At 35.6% G+C, this 21712-nt stretch overlaps 1 protein-coding gene across 1 annotated transcript in view; it reads left to right on the top strand.

The window, feature by feature from the left end:
* Positions 1-21712, top strand: part of LOC124370957 (collagen alpha-1(I) chain-like) — a 91204-nt gene that overhangs the window by 50718 nt on the left and 18774 nt on the right. Inside the window, 5 exon segments of the mRNA XM_046829263.1 lie at positions 2445-2552; positions 2930-3063; positions 9218-9397; positions 9399-9488; positions 18591-18806. Coding sequence (XP_046685219.1) covers positions 2445-2552; positions 2930-3063; positions 9218-9397; positions 9399-9488; positions 18591-18806 — 728 coding nt within the window.

Below are 21712 nucleotides of genomic sequence, written 5' to 3'. Positions count from 1 at the left end.
ATATAGCAAATCGATGTGGTAATCGACAGGTTACGATGTCAATCAGCAAAGGCCCAAACTCCACATAAGCTCCAAGACGGTCTGATATTAGGTAGCTTTGCGTTGCCAATCGTCAAAGGCCCAAACTCCACATAAGCTCCAAGGCGTTCTGATATTAGGTAGCTTTACGTTGCCAATCGTCAAAGGCCCAAACTTCACATAAGCTCCAAGGCGTTCTGATATTAGGAAGCCTTACGTTGCCAATCTTCAAAGGCCCAAACTCCATATAAGCTCCAGGACAGTCTGATGGTTGTGGGTTGCGCTCCCAATCGTCAAAGGCCCAAACTCCACATATACTCCAGGGTGGTCTGAGAGCTGGTAGGTTGCGCTACCAATCGTCAAAGGTCCAAACTCCATATAGGCTCCTGGGCAGTCTGATGGTTGTAGGTTGCGCTACCAATCGTCAAAGGCCCAAACTCCACATATACTCCAGGGTGGTCTAAGAGCTGGTAGGTTGCGCTACCAATCGTCTAAGGTCCAAACTCCATATATGCTCCAAGGCGGTCTGATATTAGGTAGCTTTGCGTTGCCAATCGTCAAAGGCCCAAACTCCACATAAGCTCAAAGGCGTTCTGATGTTAGGTAGCTTTACGTTGCCAATCGTCAAAGGCCCAAACTCCATATAAGCTCCAGGACAGTCTGATGGTTGAGGGTTGCGCTCCCAATCGTCAAAGGCCCAAACTCCACATATACTCCAGGGTGGTCTAAGAGCTGGTAGGTTGCGCTACCAATCGTCTAAGGTCCAAACTCCATATATGCTCCAAGGCGGTCTGATATTAGGTAGCTTTGCGTTGCCAATCGTCAAAGGCCCAAACTCCATATAAGCTCCAGGACAGTCTGATGGTTGAGGGTTGCGCTCCCAATCGTCAAAGGCCCAAACTCCACATATACTCCAGGGTGGTCTGAAAGCTGGTAGTTTGCGTCACCAATCGTCAAAGTTCCAAACTCTATACAAGCTCCAAGGCAGTCTGATGGTTGTAGGTTGCTCTACCAATCGTCAAATGTCCAAAATCCACGTAGGCTCCAGGGTAATCTGATTGTTGGTAGGTTGCGCCACCGACCGTAAAATCAATCCCTTGGTAGCTGCTTGGCACAGTTTGTATCATTTTCCCCTATTCGTCTTTATGATGTTTGAAACTTGAACTAGTTTGTGTATGTTTAGTTATAAGTTTCACAATCTGTTACGTGCCCGCAACTCCTAAACTATCCCTACAGACCTTAGGGTCGTATTAGAGTTCATTATAAAAACGATGTCTTTTTCAGGATTTTGTGATCAACCCTCTAAAATATGATTATGTAATAGCTACTACCTCGAGGGATGTTTTTCATTCGTCACCATCAAAGCTGGGCAGCACCAAAGGTGCTGCTGTAGCTCGCATTGATAGCCGAGAGCTTAAGTGTCAGGTCGTTCGAAAATTGAAAATACTTTCTAACCTTTTTAAAAGAAATGTTACCAATTTAGAGAAATGTTATGTTTGGAATCCTAAAAAGTCAACTGAGAATTTAAGATATTCGGTGTAGCCAAATAAGGTTTTGAGTAGAATACAAAAATTATTTTTAAAACGGAATGAATTTAATAAGCATTGCCCTTAAAACGCTTCTATAAACTTTTATTTCCTTAAAAAATATGAACATAACTAAAATAAAACTCGAAGATGTCTTACAGACAGTATCAGAGGAGTCGATGGCTACATCACTTGTGGGTGATACTGAAGAACGTTATTTAGAGGATTGTGAGGGAAAATATTAGGCTCGCTTTAGTAAGTCTCCCAGCACCAGTTGAGTGTATCACTATCCCCATCACCAGTAGTGATACATATTGAAATGCCACATTTTGAGAGAAGATACAATGATCCTTGCACATGTGTAAATAAAATCTGAAAAAACCCCAACATTTTTTCTTTGTTTGAAGGTTATCTATTTAATAAATTTCCTGGAAAAATCGGGAGATTTTTAACACAATAGTGTATTAAAAATATTGATTGACAAATTTTTTGAAATGTCAGGGACTGAAGGTTTATCGAATATACCTTGTGTAAACTCCCAGAGAGGAATATTCGTCACAGGATAATCCAAACATTTAATTAAGCTGTTGAATTAAGCGGTGTAACTACTTTTGAACACTACATTAAAATATACGTACTCTGTCTATGAAAAATCCAGACCGCATAGGTCCCTACGCGCAGTTATAGCTTGATAACCGAATAAAGGAACAAGTTGTGTTAGAGAGGTAGACAGTTTTACTCCTTAATCAATACATGTAATTTTTATTGATACCACTTGCACACCGATTTAGTATGATTCTTTGGTGGAGGTTTGCAAAAGTAATATTTAGCGTTTCAATACTTAATATCTCTCTTGTAGTTGTTGTTCTGAACTTAGTTTCTAGAATAAATACTCTTTAGGAAGACAAGGTGAAAGAGGACCTCCAGGTCCGTTGGGGTCTCAAGGACCTCCCGGAGAACCGGCTGAGATAGGGGATCCAGGACAACCGGGGCCGCCGGGAGAAATTGGTGCGACTAATTATAGTTGTTGATATACTTAATCCGTGTTTTATATGTAATATAACTTCTTCACTTATCCTTATAACGTCGCATTGATCAAATTTTGCTTCATGCTTCAAGAATAAAAATGCTTATGAAAATAAATAAAATTTCTGTATTCTTGTGCAGTTCCTTTGTAAGTCTAAAATATTTATGAAAAGTATTTGTTTACAGTCACAATCTTATGTGTTACCTCTTATTAAACAATTTCAGTAACTTTAATTGTTACAATAATTTGCAGAGCTTTTCGTGACGCCAAGCCCATAGTCGTTCATTAACCTTGCTCTATTGCAGCCGTTTTGAATTGAAATTTGGAAATCTAATTCAATAAAAATTAATGTTGATAGGGAGTCCTGGGGAGCAGGGTCCACCAGGACTTGTGGGATTGACCGGAGCTAAGGGAGCGAGAGGAGAGGTGGGGTCCCGGGGGGACCAGGGACTGATGGGCCCACCTGGACGACCGGGCGAGCCGGGACAAGCGGTGTGTACATTCAACTATCCATAGATCATACTATAATTATGTTTACACTATTACAATAACTAGCGCACACTGTTTTTGTGCATTACAATATTTAGTCACATACGTGATTTGGCTATTTAGAGATAGAGTAAATAATTTTGTTGTTGTAATCAGCTTTAATCACGTTTTTCTTTTATTATATTAATAATATTAATCGGGCTTTAAAACAGTCATTCTTTATTATGCTTATTTACACACACACACACACACACACACACACACACACACACACACACACACACACACACACACACACACACACACACACACACACACACGCACGCACGCACACACACACACACGCACGCACGCACGCACACACGCACGCACGCACACGCACGCACTCACGCACACGCACGCACGCACGCGCACACACACACACACACACACACACACACACGCACACACACGCAGGGCGGCCTCGTACTCTCGGGTTCTGCCTCTACAAGACTTGAGACGTGTTCACCACCACCACTCCTAGTGACTGCCCCAGCAGTGACCGTCTCTCCCCCCATCTTGCCGACGCCTGCTGCTACCCATAAGGAATTCTGTTTTGCCCCTCGGCGGTCATCTGGTCTCCAGCTACTCACGTACGCGGAGGTGGTCAGAGTACCTTCTACACCGGGAGGTCCGGGACAGCCTGCGCCTCCACAAACACAACTGCATGATGCAAACATTAGTAGTATTTCACACCAAACTGTTTTTTTAGGGACTCCACTTGCCTACAACAGACTAAATTGACAGACACCTCTCCATCAAAACAAACAACCACTTCAAAATTTCTTAATCAAAACAATTCAGTCCGACTGCTTCACCAAAACGCCCAATCAGCGAGAAACAAACTGGAGGAACTGCAACTCATTTGTGAGGACGAAAAAACAGATATCCTCGTTGTGACCGAAAACGGTTTCACCGACAGAAACATTGCCCTCTGCAAAATTCCAAATTTCACTTTGGCCAACGCATTCTGCAGACAACTCTCCAAAGGAGGGGGTGTCGCCATTTTTATGAAGGAAAATTTTAAGTTCAACCTTTTTCCAGTCAAGGAAGCAGTGGAAAACGATTTTGAAGCAGTTGGAGTCAAAATTTACACAAAAAAGTCAAAATTAATCGTCGTTGGCGTTTATAGGTCTCCCAACGGGAACGAAGATGTTTTCATGTCAAAATTTGAAGTATTGCTGACAGAATTGACTACCCAGCAACTGAACTTCGTTCTGATGGGTGATTTTAACATCGATGCGATGAACCAAACTCATCCGTCGACTAAACGCTTTGTCGATATGCTACAATGCTTTGGCTTGGAGTTGCTGGTCAAAACTCCAACGAGAGTGACGCCAACAACACAATCTGCTATCGACAATGTAATTTCAAATCTCCCAAATGTCAAAGTGTCCGTGATCAACACAGCAATCGCGGATCATTATGGCCAAGAGGCTATAATTACAGGACAACAAATCGAGAGGGAGCCCCAAAATTAATAAAACAATAAGAGACATAAGGCCTAGCAACATTGCTCTCCTAAACGCCTCTCTTTTTAAAGAACAATGGCATTTTCTAAATTCAAGCCAAACTGTAGAACAGCAGTTCCAGGCATTCAATAATTGCCTAAATTTCCATCTAAATCTTTGCTGTCCTACAAAAACAATTAAAATATGTCAAAAAAAGACAAGAAATACTTGGATCACGAAAGGAATATTGGTTTCAAGAGATAAACTAAAATTCCTTTCCGAAATTTATAGATCACATTCAAATGAAAATTTCAAAATTTATTACCGAAACTACAAAAGAATTTACCGAAAAGTGATCCAAGCCGCGAAATCATATGATGTCTCAAAAAAAATTCTTTCTTCCAAAAATGTTTCTAAAAATGTTTGGGACATTATTAACAATAAAAATAAAGCTCACAAACAGATCAAAATTAAAATTGGAGATACCTTGGTGCAGGATGAAGCTGAGATCGCCCACGAGTTTAATAGATTTTTTGCGTCTGTTGCTTGTGGGCGAGGTCCTCGACCGTCAGAGCCCCAGGTTACTCACACGCGAAGACGGAGTCCAGTAGAATCAATGATACTGGCACCTGTACTTGAGGAAGAGTTGGAAAAAATTATTCAGCAGCTCCCGGCCAAAAAATCAACCGATCTAAATTTATTGTCCATGTGGATTTTGAAAAAATGTGCCAAGCATATTGTGAGCCCTCTGACTCAATTGGTAAATCTGTCTTTTCAAACAGCAGTTTTCCCCTCCCTCCTGAAAAATGCTAAAGCACACCCCATTTTCAAAAAAGATGACCCATGCTCCCTTAACAATTATCGGCCTGTCTCTATTTTTCCAACTGTGAGCAAGATTTTCGAAAAACTATTTTGACAAGAATGCTTTGTTTTCTTAGCAAACACAACCAGCTCTCTGAAGACCAATTTGGCTTCAGAACGGGAAAATCGACGGTAGACGCTGTGGTGAGTCTGGTCGAAATGGTTGTTGAGGGGTTAGAGTGTCGGAATCCCACCATAAGTGTGTTTCTCGACTTATCCAAAGCATTCGACTGTGTTGACCATAATACACTTCTTCACAAACTTGAATCTCATGGCATTCGAGGTGTGCCCCTGCTATGGATCAAATCATTTTTAAGTCGTAGAACACAGACTGTCCAAATTACAAATCACCTTTCAAGTCCATTGGATTTGAGATATGGAGTTCCCCAAGGCTCCATCCTCAGTCCAATCCTTTTTCTGGTCTATGTCAATGACATCGAGTCATCACTTCTGTACGGGAATCTCGTGCAGTATGCTGATGACACGACTCTCTGTTTTAACGAAAAATCAAAAGAAGTTTTGGAACAAAAAGCTTTTGTTGACCTTAACAACTGCGTCCAACACTTTCATAGCCTCAACCTGACAACAAATTCCACAAAATCTAATTTTCTGAATTTCGCCCTGCGGTCAATGGACGTTGGGTGTGGACCTTCCGTCATGCTGGGAGACTCCACATTAGAAGAAGTTTACTCCTCCAAATTCCTTGGTATATACCTTGATCGAGGTTTGACATGGAATGTTCACATTGATTCAGTTTGTTCAAAATTAGCATCTGGCGTTTATGTTTTAAGATCTTTAGCCAAATACTGCCCAAGTCAGGTGCTGATGGCGGCGTATTACGGCCTGATTTACCCACATCTTTCCTACGGAGTGATTTTGTGGGGAGCTTGTTCAAACAATCAAATTTTGAGAGTTTTCAGGCTTCAAAAGAAAGCGATCAGAACAATCGCCAACATGAACTTCAGAGAGTCGTGCAGACCTGCTTTCAAAAAATTGCAGCTGTTGACTCTGCCATGTCTCTATATCTTGGAGGCAGTTTTATTCTGTAAGTCAAAATGTGCCCTGACTAGGGGCCGTGACGTGCATGAATATGAAACGAGAGGCAGAGACAACTACCGTACTGGGCGACACAGAACGGTGGTTTATGAACACCTGCCCTCGCAGGCAGGTGTCCGTTTCATCAACAGTTTGCCTGATTCCATGAAAAACGTACAAACGCCCAAGGCGTTAAAAAACTCGTCTGAAGCGCTTTTTAGCATCTAAAGCATTCTATAGCGTCGACGAGTTTTTGAATTATAATTGGGAGACCTCCAATCTAGAAGACTGACACTGGCGTTGGCGGTGGAGAGAATTGGCGAGTAAGTGGTATGGATGAATGTAACGATTGTATGTCTGAATGTGGTATTGTGAACGAATGTAAAAATTTTAGATTTATTCGGTATGACCTTTGCCACATAATTGTATTATTATCAACGGCAATAAAAGACTTGACTTTGACTTTGACACACACACACACACACACACACACACACACACACACACACACACACACACACACACACACACACACACACGCACACACACGCACACACGCGCGCACATACACACACACACACACACCACACACACACACACACACACACACACACACACACACACATGTTTATATATTTCCTCGTTCAGAAAAGTTATAATACCGTTTTCATTTTTACTATCGTGATGCAATAACATTACAAAACAATAACTTAGAGTTTATATGTAGAACAAGGAATAGTTTTTTTTTTTCAGTTTTTTTTTTTTTTTTTTTCATTTATTCAGTTCAACTGCTTATGTTTTATGTACATACATGTATAATTAAATATTGTGACAGTAGAATCTGTGTTAACATACTAATTAAATAAATTTGGGAGGTATCGAACTATTTTGGGCTAGATGGACTATCAAAACATTTTGGTATGTTTACTGGTATAATATATCTTGTTGGAAGTTAAAGTTCTCGAAATTAACAAATTATTTACGGTATACAAGCATATCCGAGCGGTATTTGAATTGCTGATGGCAGAGCTGTCAGGGACTTTGCGTCCGAGTTAGAGATAACGCAGGTTCAAATCCTGTCTGTGATCTTTGCACTTTTTATCAGTACTATCAACCTTGTACTGTATCGACTCTCTCTCTCTCTTTGACGAGATCCTCGCACAGGCCAGTGGCCCACGAGGACGGACAGAATAAGGCTTAAAAGGGAATCGGACTCTCCTTAAAAATAAAATAAATCCACATAAAGAGAAGTTAAATAAGAAATACGCCTTTTGTTAGTTTAACTTCTTGATAATTACTGATCAATGCAATACCCTACAGTACCAGCAACGTTTGATTTAGTAGAATAAGTATAAAGTTGTTATAAATACTATAAATGTGATTAAAATGCCACATAGAAATTCATTTTTGTATTGTAGAAAAAATTAAAAAGAAATTAATAATCCAAATTAAGTACTGTATATTGTTTTCAACGTTATTCATTATTTACATGAAAATTACACAAGCGTATTGCGTAGTAAACATAAAAATGTTATATTTATTTGTAGAAAGATAATCAAACAATTATAATCAGGCAGGTTAAGGGTGTGTGTTAAATAACATACCTATTATTATTATTAATGAAGGATAAATGAAGATACACATTTAAAACATAATTTAAATCAATTAAAAAAAAAAGAAATAAAAAATGTCATTGACTGTATTAATTCATATTTCGTTCTACATGGTTCTTATGTTATATATAGGATAATTTTTAATCATAATATAACTATTTTAACTATTTGAATAAAATGTTTCAAGGTGAGCTTTTGATTGGAATTAAGATCAGTAAATGAAAGACCATAAAAACGAGTTCCAATCAAGACTCTTGACATTTGTATTTGCAATCCTGCCTGAGGGTTATTTGCTTTGATCTTTGAATGTATATTTGTACTGCACTGTGTTATAATTTTCGCCTGGATTGGTGACCGAATATACAGCCTAATTAAAATGGCATGAATCAGCAGGATAATGTGTAATTTTAGTGATAAATGCCAAAGAAACAACACTACTCACTGAACGTTATATTTCAACTATTTCATGATACACACGTGTTAATACATTCCAAGAATGTCTTATTTCTGGAATACGAAACCCAGTTAATTGGCAATCCATCAGATTAAATGTAGGTCAAAATATTTGCTTCCTTATTCTGTTCACGCATTCACTGCTGGTATACAATAAAGTTATCTTGAGTTTCCTCTCACTTAAAAAACTTACCGCCCGTTGAAAATTCTACCGCCACTTTTGGCATGGAAATGAAGATAGACGTCCATATATTAGAAAACGGATTTCCAATTCTATAATAATTATCACCATACTGACGTCATAAAAATACACAATACTCGGGGCTAAAAGTATAATAAATATTAATTACATAGTTGTTCAAAACGATCGCTTACAAGTCTATAGTAGTATACGTGAATCCTATAATACAGTAAATATCGCATGCATATACATGTTGAACGATTGCTTTAGTCTATGTAACTTATTCAAATAAACTATGTGGTTATTTAAATGTATATGTTTCAAGACGGCATTTAGTTGACACTTATATATACAAAATAATGAGTACACATTTAATGGTTTTAATATTTAAAGATTAATATGGTTACCAAAAAGTATCGTTTATATATATATATAATGTGAGCTTATCAGTTGTTGAAGGGAAGAAGTGTATAAATCACTGAAAATATAGAATTACCTAAAATTAAATCATTCTTTATATCCAGGGTCAATCAGGACCAACAGGACCACCGGGACCAGCAGGTGTTCCTGGCATCAAGGGAATCCCAGGAGACTCTGGTCGACCTGGCAATCCGGGGCCAATGGGGCAACCGGGACCTCAGGGGTTGGACGGGATCAAGGGAGAGCGAGGAGGCGAGGGCCCTCCTGGAGGACCAGGACCCCGCAGGACCTCAAGGTTCTCCCGGTGATAGAGGATTACCAGGACTTCCTGGATCTACAGGACCTCCCGGACTCAGCGGCCAACGGGGAGCTCCGGTACGTTATTGTTCAATGTATATTTTTTGACACATTCACACTCTTTTTAAGTTTTAAGAAGTGCTGACTTTCTACAACTATGGTTGTATATTTTCCTAAGTATTGCCAGTCTCGTTGAATTATAATGTCACTGTTTAGATAAACGCACGATATAAACATGCTTATATGTCTTAGGTGTACTTTCATTAAATATATTATATAGTAAACAAATATATATTTAAGATTTTAGTATGAAAATGTTTGGTTATAAATATGATATTTAGTATAGGTACCAGAAGAAAATAACTTAATAAAAATAGTGTTTTGCAAGTAAATGTTGGTGAAAGACCTTTCATTTGTGAACAAGCATATTTCACCTATTCACGTCATCAAAAATGGTGGTAAACAGCTGCAATAACCTCATCTAGAAGATCGAGAAATTATTGTTATATGACTAGTGCGGCGTGATCGTGCCCTGTCCCCGGAGTCGAGAGACTAGTGTGAAACGGATCATCACAAAATTACACGAGGTTTAGTGGGGATAAACATTAAAAAAATAATAAAAGAATATTTGAAATTTAAATTAAAAAAATAAATTAAATATTTAATTATTATATTTTTAAATAATAAAAAAACATTAAATTATTTTGTTACTTGTATAATAATTTTATAATTACATTTATTAATTTTTATAATTTAACTTAACATTGCCCAAGGTAACGTTTTTAACGGTTACTATTTTTTTAACTTATCGCACTTCAAAATAACAATCCTATATGAACAAAAGACACGAAAATCACTATTTCGGTTGTAGTATCTCTATGGCTAAGGCTGTATAACTATTATTTTCATATTTGACAAATGGTTTTACGCCTCAAATTAATAATTAAATTTAGAAAAAACTTTTAATTAGAAAAACTTTTTAATCGATTTATTGCCATAGTTTTACTACCAAAACTAGCATAGCTGCCTGTCGAGTTATCTTTTTAGTACTCCTCTATAGATTTAAAAAAACAAATGAGTCGCCCAGTTGCAAAACTCGTTATGTCCATTTTGAAGAATTTTCAGAAACCCCAAAGACTTGTAGAACATAAAGTAATGTATATTGTAACTCCTTTCACATTTTTTTCTAAAGGTTTGTACATTATAATGTAAGTCCAGTATCCTCAAAAAGATATGTTAACATTTAGGGGGGTTTTAAGGGGGGTTTAGTTTGGACATAACGGGTTTTGCTACAGTATATTGGATTAAACGAGTTTTCCTGCATTATATGGGAGAGTAAGATTAAAATATAGAGAGAGATCATTTAAGCACATGTTTAATGTAACAAAAAAAAGTTTCAAAAATATATACGAATAACATTTTTTAATTACTTCAGCTAATCTAGTAAATGTCCATGTTCATATTGCTACATCCTCATTAGTCTCGTCGATCTCACCAATGTCCGATTCATTTTCTTGGGGATCAAAAGAGCTTTCTGTTGGTCGAAAAGATTCTTAAAGAACGCCAGATCTTGGTTATTTTCCATTCCTTTGTGAAATGTTTCGTCAAAAGTGTATTTAAGTCTTTTAACTTCAATTTTTTTATAGGTACACCTTCCTTCACAGGTTTGGCATTCAATGTTGATAAACTGTTTCCCAGGCTTATTAATGCTTTCCCTACTCCAAAATCGACATTGTAGTTTGTTTCCCCTCTTAACTTTAAATTACCTTGTTTTGTTTTTATTATGAGTATACGTTTAGTGGGGCGTAACCTGAAGTGCCAATCTTTGGGTTCTCTTAGAGTTGCTGACACTGCTTCTTTCCAATCCAACATAGGACATTCTTGTCCCAAGCGGATCACAGTGGCACACGACTTAAAAATTTCGATGTACTGTTTGTCTGTCAAAAGAGTAGTGTGTTTCTTAATTTTTCCTTCCATTCTGCCGAAAACCCTATCAGGAGGGATGAAGGAGTGGCCGACTACTGGGAAAAATCAAAATAACTTTTTTTACTGACTGTGGAGCATCTTGTGCAAGGAACTTGTTTAACATACCAATAAACTATTTTATTCTTGTTTTGGCCGCCGCACCCATCAGCGGCCACTTTGATAGTGTGCACTCCCGTCAGATCTGTATTAAGCAGACGGTGGTATAGTGCTGAAGCGATTTGGTTAGAGCCTTTTTATATTGGTTTTCTAACCAAACAAAGGAGAAGATTTTGTCCTTTGTCTGAGGATATTTTGAGGTACCTTCACAGATTGTAAAGTTATAAAATGTACAACTGGCGTAAGTAATAGGAGGCTTGGTCAGGAATGTTGGGTATTATCTGGTTCTTCTGGCAGTCAAAACTAAAGGTAATTTCACCATCTTTTTGCTCCCTAACCAGATTGTAAAAAGCATCTGCCTTTTTTTATGAAACAGTGAGTTCTACCTTCAAAGTGTCTTTTTCCTGTGTATCTCTGCAACGCTTAATCCTGTCACGAAGGGACAGGCATGTTGAACAGCCATCTGTGGCAGGAGAGCAAAGCCTAAATTATAATCGTTGTCGAAAAATGTTTCGAAAATAATCATACTTAACTTTAAGAGCCTCGTCATGAGAGCCTTGGTACTGCTCCCCACAGTCCTCTGATCGTTAACTCGCTTGGGGAGATATTGACGAGTGACATTTCTACCCCGACAATAATGGCTTTCAAGTACCTGAAGGGACTCTATAAAAGTTTTCACAGCATTTTTTTTTCCGTATATTTCAAAGACTTTGTGTCCCCACCACGTTGGTCTTTTGGGTACATCTCCTAATTCAAAGAACTTTTTACACAACAACTGAATTCTATCTCTTGATACACCTAGGGTATTTATAAAGAGTTTTTTGCACACTGGAACTATTTCTGGTCGACCACATTTTAAAACAGGAATGAAATATTTTGTTGATACCTTTTTCTTCCGGCTTCCCTCATCTCCATTTCTTGACCTCTCCCGCTCGGGCTGACTTTACAGTGACGTATCGCAGGATTAAAATACTGCTGGGCCTGTCTATTTGGGTCTGCATAAAACTTTTGATGCATTCGCCTGATATCCTGTAGACTCACTTTGCTACGTTGAAAAGCCCCTGTAGCCGAATGGTCACATGAAGGTGGTGGAGGCAGTCCAGGCGAAGAATGTCTGAAAAAAAAAACCAATAATTAGGCCTATGTATAATTTTCATTTTAGACTTAGACATTGTATATTTATTCAGTGTTATGAATGAAGAATAAAGTATAAGAACTACCTATTTTTATTCAGTAATAATAATAAATACGGTAGATAACATTGAATAAGATAAGTTAAACACTAAACCTAACCTACAAAGGATTCTGTTTTCTTACCTTTGTTTCTTAGCTTTATTTCTTTTCCATTCTTCTTTATTCGGCCTTTTCTTTCTTCCTTTACCCAGTGGAGCTTCCAGAACTTGAAGTGGATTCATATTGTTAAAACCTATTATCAAAAGGTCGAAAATTTCTTCATAAATGCATTTACACACAGTTTACACAAAGCTTTGTTTTACGAACAATGTGGGAGAACGACAGCTCTCAAGAAGACTAGACAAAATCAGTGCTGCCAACACGATATAACCCAAACGCTAAAATGTCTCAGAATGTATTAAAAACTGCGTACAGCGAAGAATTGTGTAAACAGAATCATACATATTCCAGAATGGACATAACGAATTTTGCAACAGTTTAATTATTGGTAATCCAGTTTGTTATGGGACATGACGAGTTTTTGCAGCATTTGCTGATTTTCTAATACATTTTTAACAGGTTTATAACGACTTTTGAAACATGACATATTTGTTTTTTGGATGCAGGAGAAAAAACTCTACAAAATGGCGGTCTTATCTCAATTTCGAAAAAAATGGGCATAACGAATTTTGCAACTGGGCGACTAAAATGTTCGTTAAATACAAATAAATTGGTTTCCGGACTACTCTGGAATTGCTTTGAACAGAGTCACAAATAAACTACAGACACAATCTAGGGTTAAAACAGGTCTTATGTTATTAAATTTTGTTGTTAATAACTTCTGTAACATCTCTATTTATATTCATTATTACAGATTGTATAAGCAGTTTGTGTTCTTTGAGTACATATATTATTTAATAAATCGTATATACCATATATTTATGTACACTAAGCAAATATTACAAATATAAAATATTGGGCCAAAGGTAAAAATCAAAAACACACACATGTATATATAATATGTAATATTTAAAAATATTACATTAATATTTGATGTTAAACTATAACATATAATATTATAAACCATGCAATTGCTATACAAGCAAAATATTGCACCAAATATTAACAACTATATATACATATATAATTAAAATTGATACATATGAATGACAATTCACCACAGTTATGAGGAATGCGTTAAACGTTAATTCATTTTACCCGTGTCACAAGAATACAATATAAAATGTAAAATATGTACAATATTCTATACAAAAACGGATATTTGTGATTTATTTTTTTAAACTTTCCATTATTTGGTCATACAATAAGTGAATATTTACCAGCTTACGACACTGCAACTAAACGATCACTTGTGCCAGGACGTTACAGTTGACTGTAGACTTCAAACCACAAAACACTTTTTTAGGGGTCGTGCCGAGGGATTCAGGGATTAATTCACACCGCGGGCGTCTCCAGAGGGTTCTATCCTAGCCGTCAGTGAGAATTGTGTCTCTTTCATTCTCTCTCTTTCAACATTATTACACATATACCTACCACATGCCGCGTAACGGCTTTCATTCTCAAGATATCCTGCGGACAGATAGGCAGACATACAACCATACAGAACAGAAATTGATACGCTCAGACAAATTCCGTTGTTGGGTATGCACCATCCTAGAACACCTTGTCTATATACAAATTAAATTTCATGGAAAATACACAATCTATGGGTAACCACTTTCTCGGGATATTTAGCCAAACGATGATACATCCATAATTTTGTTCATTAAGTTATGTTTCTTAGCGGTGTTAAAATAATAAGAGTTCCGGTGAGCTAGCGAGGGCACTACAACGCGAATGCCCTAAAATCAAATCTTGCCACCGTACTTTCATATTGACTTTCCATTCAGTTATTCTTCGTTTTACCCTAGAAATATAAATATCACATGTTCAAAACTCACATAACTGTACTCTGATCTTTTTAAGTACAGTATAGTTAAAATCATTATAAAATGATGTTGTAATTTTGTTGAAATAGTTAGGCTACATGCGTTAATACTTTATATATTCGAATCTCTTATGGGAGTATTGATTTTTTAAACAAATGTAATTATTCTGTAAATTTCCGTTAGCATCATGGTCACCCATGAGGTAAAAGGTTCCCTAACGCTCAGCCAAAACAAATGAAGTGACATGCACCATCATCGAAGTCAGTGTTTCTCATATTGCAATCAAGATTCATGCAAAATTTCAAGTCTGTAGCTCATTCAGTTTTCGAGATCTCGTGCGGAAAGACGACCTTTATAGACAGACAGACAGAAATTACATTTTTCAGCCTCTTCAGTGAGAGGCTTCGCTAAAACTCAGCCAATATGTAATAATATGTATAGAAATTAAACACTTTTAAGATTTGTTTATTAGGGCTTTTTGGGGTTTAATGTAAAAAAAAGTAATCAAGACAGATAATTTTATTTCTTACTTTGTTTCCATGGAATGTTTAGTTACTATACTTGATATATGAACAAAGATGAGGAAGTTTTAAGGAAAATGTATATTTAATGTTGTATAACTTAAAATATACAATTATAAAAGTATATCATATTAAAACATCTAAAACTTGACTATTTAAATTTTTAATTCAAAGGAACCTACAGGTAATTTAGAATTGAATATTTAGGTTGAGAAACAGTAAACCAGTTGGAACGGATACGGATATCATGGAAACCATCAGTACTAACACGCTGTTCAAACAACTTTTATAGACCTTGAGCTATCCAGGAGCTGAGATAGTCGTGTTGTTAGGGTTATTGTATAACACTAAATGGAGATGTGACTTGTATTACACCCGGCTCCTGTCGTAACCGACGTTATTACAGATTATTGTGTTTATCATGATATGACCGTTGTATAAAGTAGTATTGTCTACGACTTTTATACACTGTTAATAGTACGTATTACTCGAGTAGTACTATATACTGTAAGTTACACTAACGGTTTGCATACAATTTGACCTATTTCAACAGTAAGGATCTATAAACTTTGAACGTGTAACCAATAAAATTTAAATGGTTCAGAAAGCAAGCCGATTATATGATCAAGTAATTACGTCTCATATCGTAGTACTCGAAACATCCTTGTTAGGGTTACTATAAAAGTTAGAACAGATAACTAACGAGTGGGGACAAATGTTCTACATTTGCTCTTGTTTACGCTTGTTATCAATCCCTTCAATATAAGTAACACAGAGTAATAGAGTGTACTTATAATAAAATGTTTTACAAAAAATTGTGTTTTAAAAAAATATCTTTTTGGTGCATCCTGTGTGGTGGTCTTATTAAAACAAGCACGAATGCGCGGTTGTGTAAATATCTGGTTTAAATTAAATTCGAAGTGTATTTTGCATGCTCCAACTTCATCAGTGGTACCAACTTCTGTGGTATCAGCTTCTACACGGTACTGTGTGCACATCACACAGTCTGACCAGCCTTACAGCGCAAGGCTAGAAATAAACCGGTTTCGTCAGTAATCCTGTATGTTCATATGCAAGACTGTGTTTTTGTATGCTCTAACTTTATCAGTGTCATTCTGTGGTGTCAGGCTCTACACGATACTGTGCGCACATCACACAGTCTGACCAGCCTTACAGCGCAAGGCTAGAAATAAACCGGTTTCGTCAGTAATCCTGTATGTTCATATGCAAGACTGTGTTTTGTATGCTCTAGCTTTATCAGTGTCATTCTGTGGTGTCAGGCTCTACACAGTACTGTGCGCACATCACACTGGTATCACGACTATCCTCTGTCTGACTAGCCTTACAGCGCAAGGCTAGAAATAAACCGGTTTCGTCAGTAATCCTGTATGTTCATATGCAAGACTGTGTTTTGTATGCTCTAGCTTTATCAGTGTCATTCTGTGGTGTCAGGCTCTACACAGTACTGTATGCACATCACACTGGTATCACGACTATCCTCTGTCTGACTAGCCTTACAGCGCAAGGCTAGAAATAAACCGAATTGTAAAGCGAACCGATTACAAATATTTCTAGAGTTTTATTGTAAAATTAACTTAAGGTTTCTGTACATTTCTTGGTATAATTTTAAACATATATGAAAATAAGCACCATTAAGCAATAAGATGAAATATTTATGGACAAATAAAATAAGGCTGCAAACCTGTCACGTAAAAGGTCTTTTGAAAAGAATATAATTTTAATAAGATTTACAGACATGATGGACAACATTTTAAGCAAATATGCCTGGGAGTTTTCCTGTATTTTTCATGCTTAAATTAACTCAAAAGTCCCTTGTCATTTTTATGACTACCATGACCTCCTCGTGGACTATTTATTTGAACTGCAACGAAAGTTACCAAAAGGTAAAAGGAAGGTATTCGTTTAGCTTATACTTCATCACTTTTCGACTAAAAAAGTTTAATATATATTTACCGGAAGTTTTATTGATTAATATATGCATAAAAGTCAAAACAAAATTAGATTATCCTGATTAAATGCTTTTAACGTCTGACGTATCTTCATTAATTTACATTTCTTTTGCATTGAGTGCTTTTGTAACTGTACATTTTATAAAACGTTTGAAAAAAACATAAATAAATAAGGTAGCAGACTACCTCTCTGTATTTACACAACCATTAAATCCAAATCCGAGAATACACGATTAAAGTCATAAATTATTCTCTTTCATTCTGCTGCTAAATGAAAGCATAAAACGCTGATGATGGTAATCAGTGATATAATAAATATGGTAAATAAATAAAAATACTACTAGTAATAAACCCTGCTAAAAGAGAAGTATTTGAATGAAATCGTAAAACATCGATGATAAAAACAGTAAAATAATAAATATTGCATCAATAATACATCCTTGATAAACCCTGCTAAAACTTTTTGATTGAATGCACAAAACATTGACAATTAATTTTTAGGATAATAAATATTGTATCAATAATACATCCTTGATAAACCCTGCTAAAAACTTATTGATTGAATGCACAAAAAATTGACAATTAATTCAGCAAGATAATAAATATTGTATCAATAATACATCCTTGATAAACTCTGCTAAAAGTCTATAAATAACAAATGATGATTGATCTAGTGAGATAATAAACCCTGATAAAAGGCTTTGTTGCAAGTCATATAACTTACATTGTTGAATAACAAATGACACCTTATAAGCCTGGTAGGACAATTGCATCGAACTTGTGTTAGGCTTTTACCGAAAACTGCCATGCTCCTATCTATGTTAAAATATTGAATTTGAAAATGTTTATATTGAATTATCAGCTAGAGTGTTTCTTCAATATATAGTTTACAACTTGTATGAATAATTTTTATAGTTTAGCAAAGTTATAATTACGTTTAATCCTTCAGAACATAAATACTAAATGTATATATTATTATGCATTGAATTTGAAAACGGTAGTGTATGTACTCAAGAACATACATGTATGTTAATGACCAAAGATAAACATTGAGCCATGTACCAAACATAGATGATATAGAAGGTATATGTCGTCATTGTATGTTACTTTTCAAGATCATATACATGGTGACTTCTTTCCTCAAATATAGGTTTTTTATAAAAATCAGTTTATAATTATCAGTATACGTTTTAAAACTCTAGATTGTCTACCATAAACAGATTAATTAAAGACGATTATCACAATTACAAAAAGTATTAGTGTGGGTTAAAGTATGAATTATTACCACTAATATGTCGTGTGGTAATGTAATAAATATTAGGTAGACTATTGTAATCAAATTACACAGTTAACAATATGTAGACATAAAATATATATGTATAATCTAGTATTTACGTATATAATTACTATACGTTAGTGATTATTATATCTTCGTCCAAGTAATGGTAAGTGAATCTGACCTGACAAGAAACTGTCTCTTTTCAGGGAGAAACAGGACCTGCTGGTAAACCTGGATCGGATGGAGCTCCAGGACCACAAGGTGTTCAGGGCAACCCAGGACCTCCAGGACCTCTCGGCGAACAAGGTTCTGAAGGTCCCAGTGGGAAGATGGGACCCCCAGGGATATCAGGTCGGCCTGGAGACAAGGGTCCTGTAGGAATTCCTGGCAATCCTGGACCACCTGGAGCACCTGGCCTTATGGTGAGTTGTTCCAGATCTACAACAAAGTAAACATGTGTCTTCATAGCCCCTACAATGTACCGTGTTCGGTTAGTTCGGTTTAGAGATAAAACTACCAGTTCAATACCACAGTCTTATTAAAAGGCTTAAGAAACCTTTAAAATTTAAATCCATTTAAAAAGATAACAAATAAAATTAAGTTAACAAATTGAACTGGCTGGAATAAAGTAAACTTAACATATATTCAACTAAATAAATTCTTTATTGTAGTTATTTATTTTTAAGTCTTGTACAGCGGAACAATATAATTACATAGTTCAACCGCCAGTTTACGTACCCGATTTTGTGCCGAATGACCATCCCAAATTTTCTACAAATAATTTTATTAGTCATAGATTTTGTATTGCTACATAGTGCAGTATTAAATGCAATAAAGGAATGCAGTATTTTATTTTATAATTTCGTAAGGAAATTCCATAATTATGAAAATTACGATAACAATTCGGGTTTCCACAATTCAGCACCAGAGTTTTGTGAAACCAAAAATACATAATAGCCAACTCAAAAATAGGAATTTTGCGAATTATTGCTGTACAACAGAATAGTGACAGAATTGAATAGCTTTATTGCTCATGGTACATGTATTAAATTCGTAGAAGAATAAATAGTAGATATATTACGGATTAAAATACAATTATAAACTAGTGGAATTAATAATAATAACAACTTATTCATTCATTCGATCTGTTGAATCTATTCTGGATTCATTTCAATATGAGTACAATGCAGGACTGTTCTATGGATAACCAGAGTAAGCATTTAAGGCGAAGAATTAAACTTCTTCATGATAAAGGTTTCGTTTACATTTTGGTCTAAATAAACATGGATTATGGTAATTTTTAACAAAATAGAAAATGTGAAATTGTTGCAGCTTTTCACACTATGTTTAAAATCAATGATTCAAGGTCATGTTATGGAATCTAATATTTTAATATATTATTTTTGTTATATTAATAAGTGTGATTACAAAAATAAAGGTTATAATAAAAATAAGGACCATTGAAACAAAAAAGGAAATTATAATATACTCCTATTGAGAAAAGGATTAACAGCTTTCTATGGCCATTAAAGATCATTTAATAACTGTTAATAAAGATGTAAAGGAAAATTCATTTAAACAACAAAGTTCCGAAAAGCAGCCATGTTATTACAAATACATCTCCGTATATATATATATATATATATATATATATATATATATATATATATATATATATATATATATATATATATATATATATGGAAGCACTATTATTATAAATGAAGCCTGTTATTTTAAGTTTAATTTAGATGATTAGTTAGGGCTGTAATGAAAATTTAAATACTTTTCACGTTAGATATAAAACCTTCAGATATGAAGTATTCCTATGCCCTTGAACTGATAAATTATTCGTGTTTACAAGTAGCCGAATTTTAATTCAAAGGGCAAAGTTTTGAGTAAGATGTTCCCATTCCCTTTCAGCAACTGGAGCTATTTAGCATATCAAAGACAGTTGTTCAGGTCGCATTTCCGAAACATTCTGAAGGCATTAGAAGGTGAGGACCGAAGGGCAGTCTGCATTTCAAATAGATGCAATATCTGCGGGAATTGCCAATAAGTCTAATTTACTTTCATGAAAATATATGATCAAGGCTTTTGATTGATTTATTTAACTTATTTCCATAATTAACATACAATGTAACAATAATTAATCTTAAAATGTTCTAGGAATTCACCCCAGCCCTTTTTTGAGGAAAAGGATTTATCAGTCTAAAAGTAGACTAAAAATCTTTGATGAAAACTCTCAAATTTTATCATGGGACATTTCCAAATAAAAAATTCAGTATAACACCTTTAAAATAATGACAATCGATTATGAAGCTGGATAGTTATGAAGTTTCCATTAAACCTTTCCAAAGTTGTTAAAAAACTTTTTCAGATCATGATTAATGATCTGAAAGTTATTGTTTCTAGTCTATTTATCTCATAATAAGTAGCACAACTATTATTTACATGTTTGAGGATTGACTTAATTTGATCGAGGCTAAAAAATATATGACCTGTAAAAATATATCGTTTGGTATTGTTAAACCTTTTACAACCATTTTATTTTGAATCCATCAAAACTAGCACAACTGATTATTCCCACCTTAAAACAAATTCGTTAACCGATCCCTCGAAAAACTAAGCTGTGTTCCTATATAACCCTATTTCGTACCTCTCAACTCATGATTATGTTTGATATATGTTTTGTTGTGTGCTAATCTAAAGTTTCCATATGACAATTTATAATGTCACTTCTGTAAAAATACAAATTTGTAGGAACATTATAAAATAATTTAAGGTCATTCAGTTTAATAAACAATGCTTACTATGGGATTAAAACATAAAATTGTCTCACTTAGTTTTTTATGTGCCAACTATTGCTATGCACTGGATACTGTAATAAATGAGTTAGCGATTGATATTTGGAAGTTTACTGTCTTGAAACTTCCCTGTACACAACATATTTTTCAAGCTCGCTTTGCAGATTCACCATGAATATCAGTAGAACTTATTCGAGAGCAGGCCCCACACAACTGGCGGTGGAAGAAATCGTTTGTGTTCACTGAAAAACAGAGTTTAACTTAAGTGCAAATTTTTAACTTTTAGTCTTGAGCCATTGCATAGTTTAGGAGGGATGGCATTTCGTAGCAACATTATTAGAGATCCATCAACATTATCCCACCATAATTGGCATTCAGCTACGTACAGTATGTGTTGGAGTGTCCTGTCCCCCCAAAAGAGCCTCAAATCCTCTCTTATGGGCCAACGTTCCAGACTATCGTTCTAGATGAACTTTTGGGCGGAGTTGGATTTTTCTAGATTGTTTCAAATTTGAATCAGT

The sequence above is a fragment of the Homalodisca vitripennis genome, unplaced genomic scaffold (assembly GCF_021130785.1).
Source record: "Homalodisca vitripennis isolate AUS2020 unplaced genomic scaffold, UT_GWSS_2.1 ScUCBcl_686;HRSCAF=3237, whole genome shotgun sequence".
Taxonomy (NCBI): domain Eukaryota; kingdom Metazoa; phylum Arthropoda; class Insecta; order Hemiptera; family Cicadellidae; genus Homalodisca; species Homalodisca vitripennis.
This window is presented reverse-complemented; position numbering and strand designations above follow the sequence as displayed.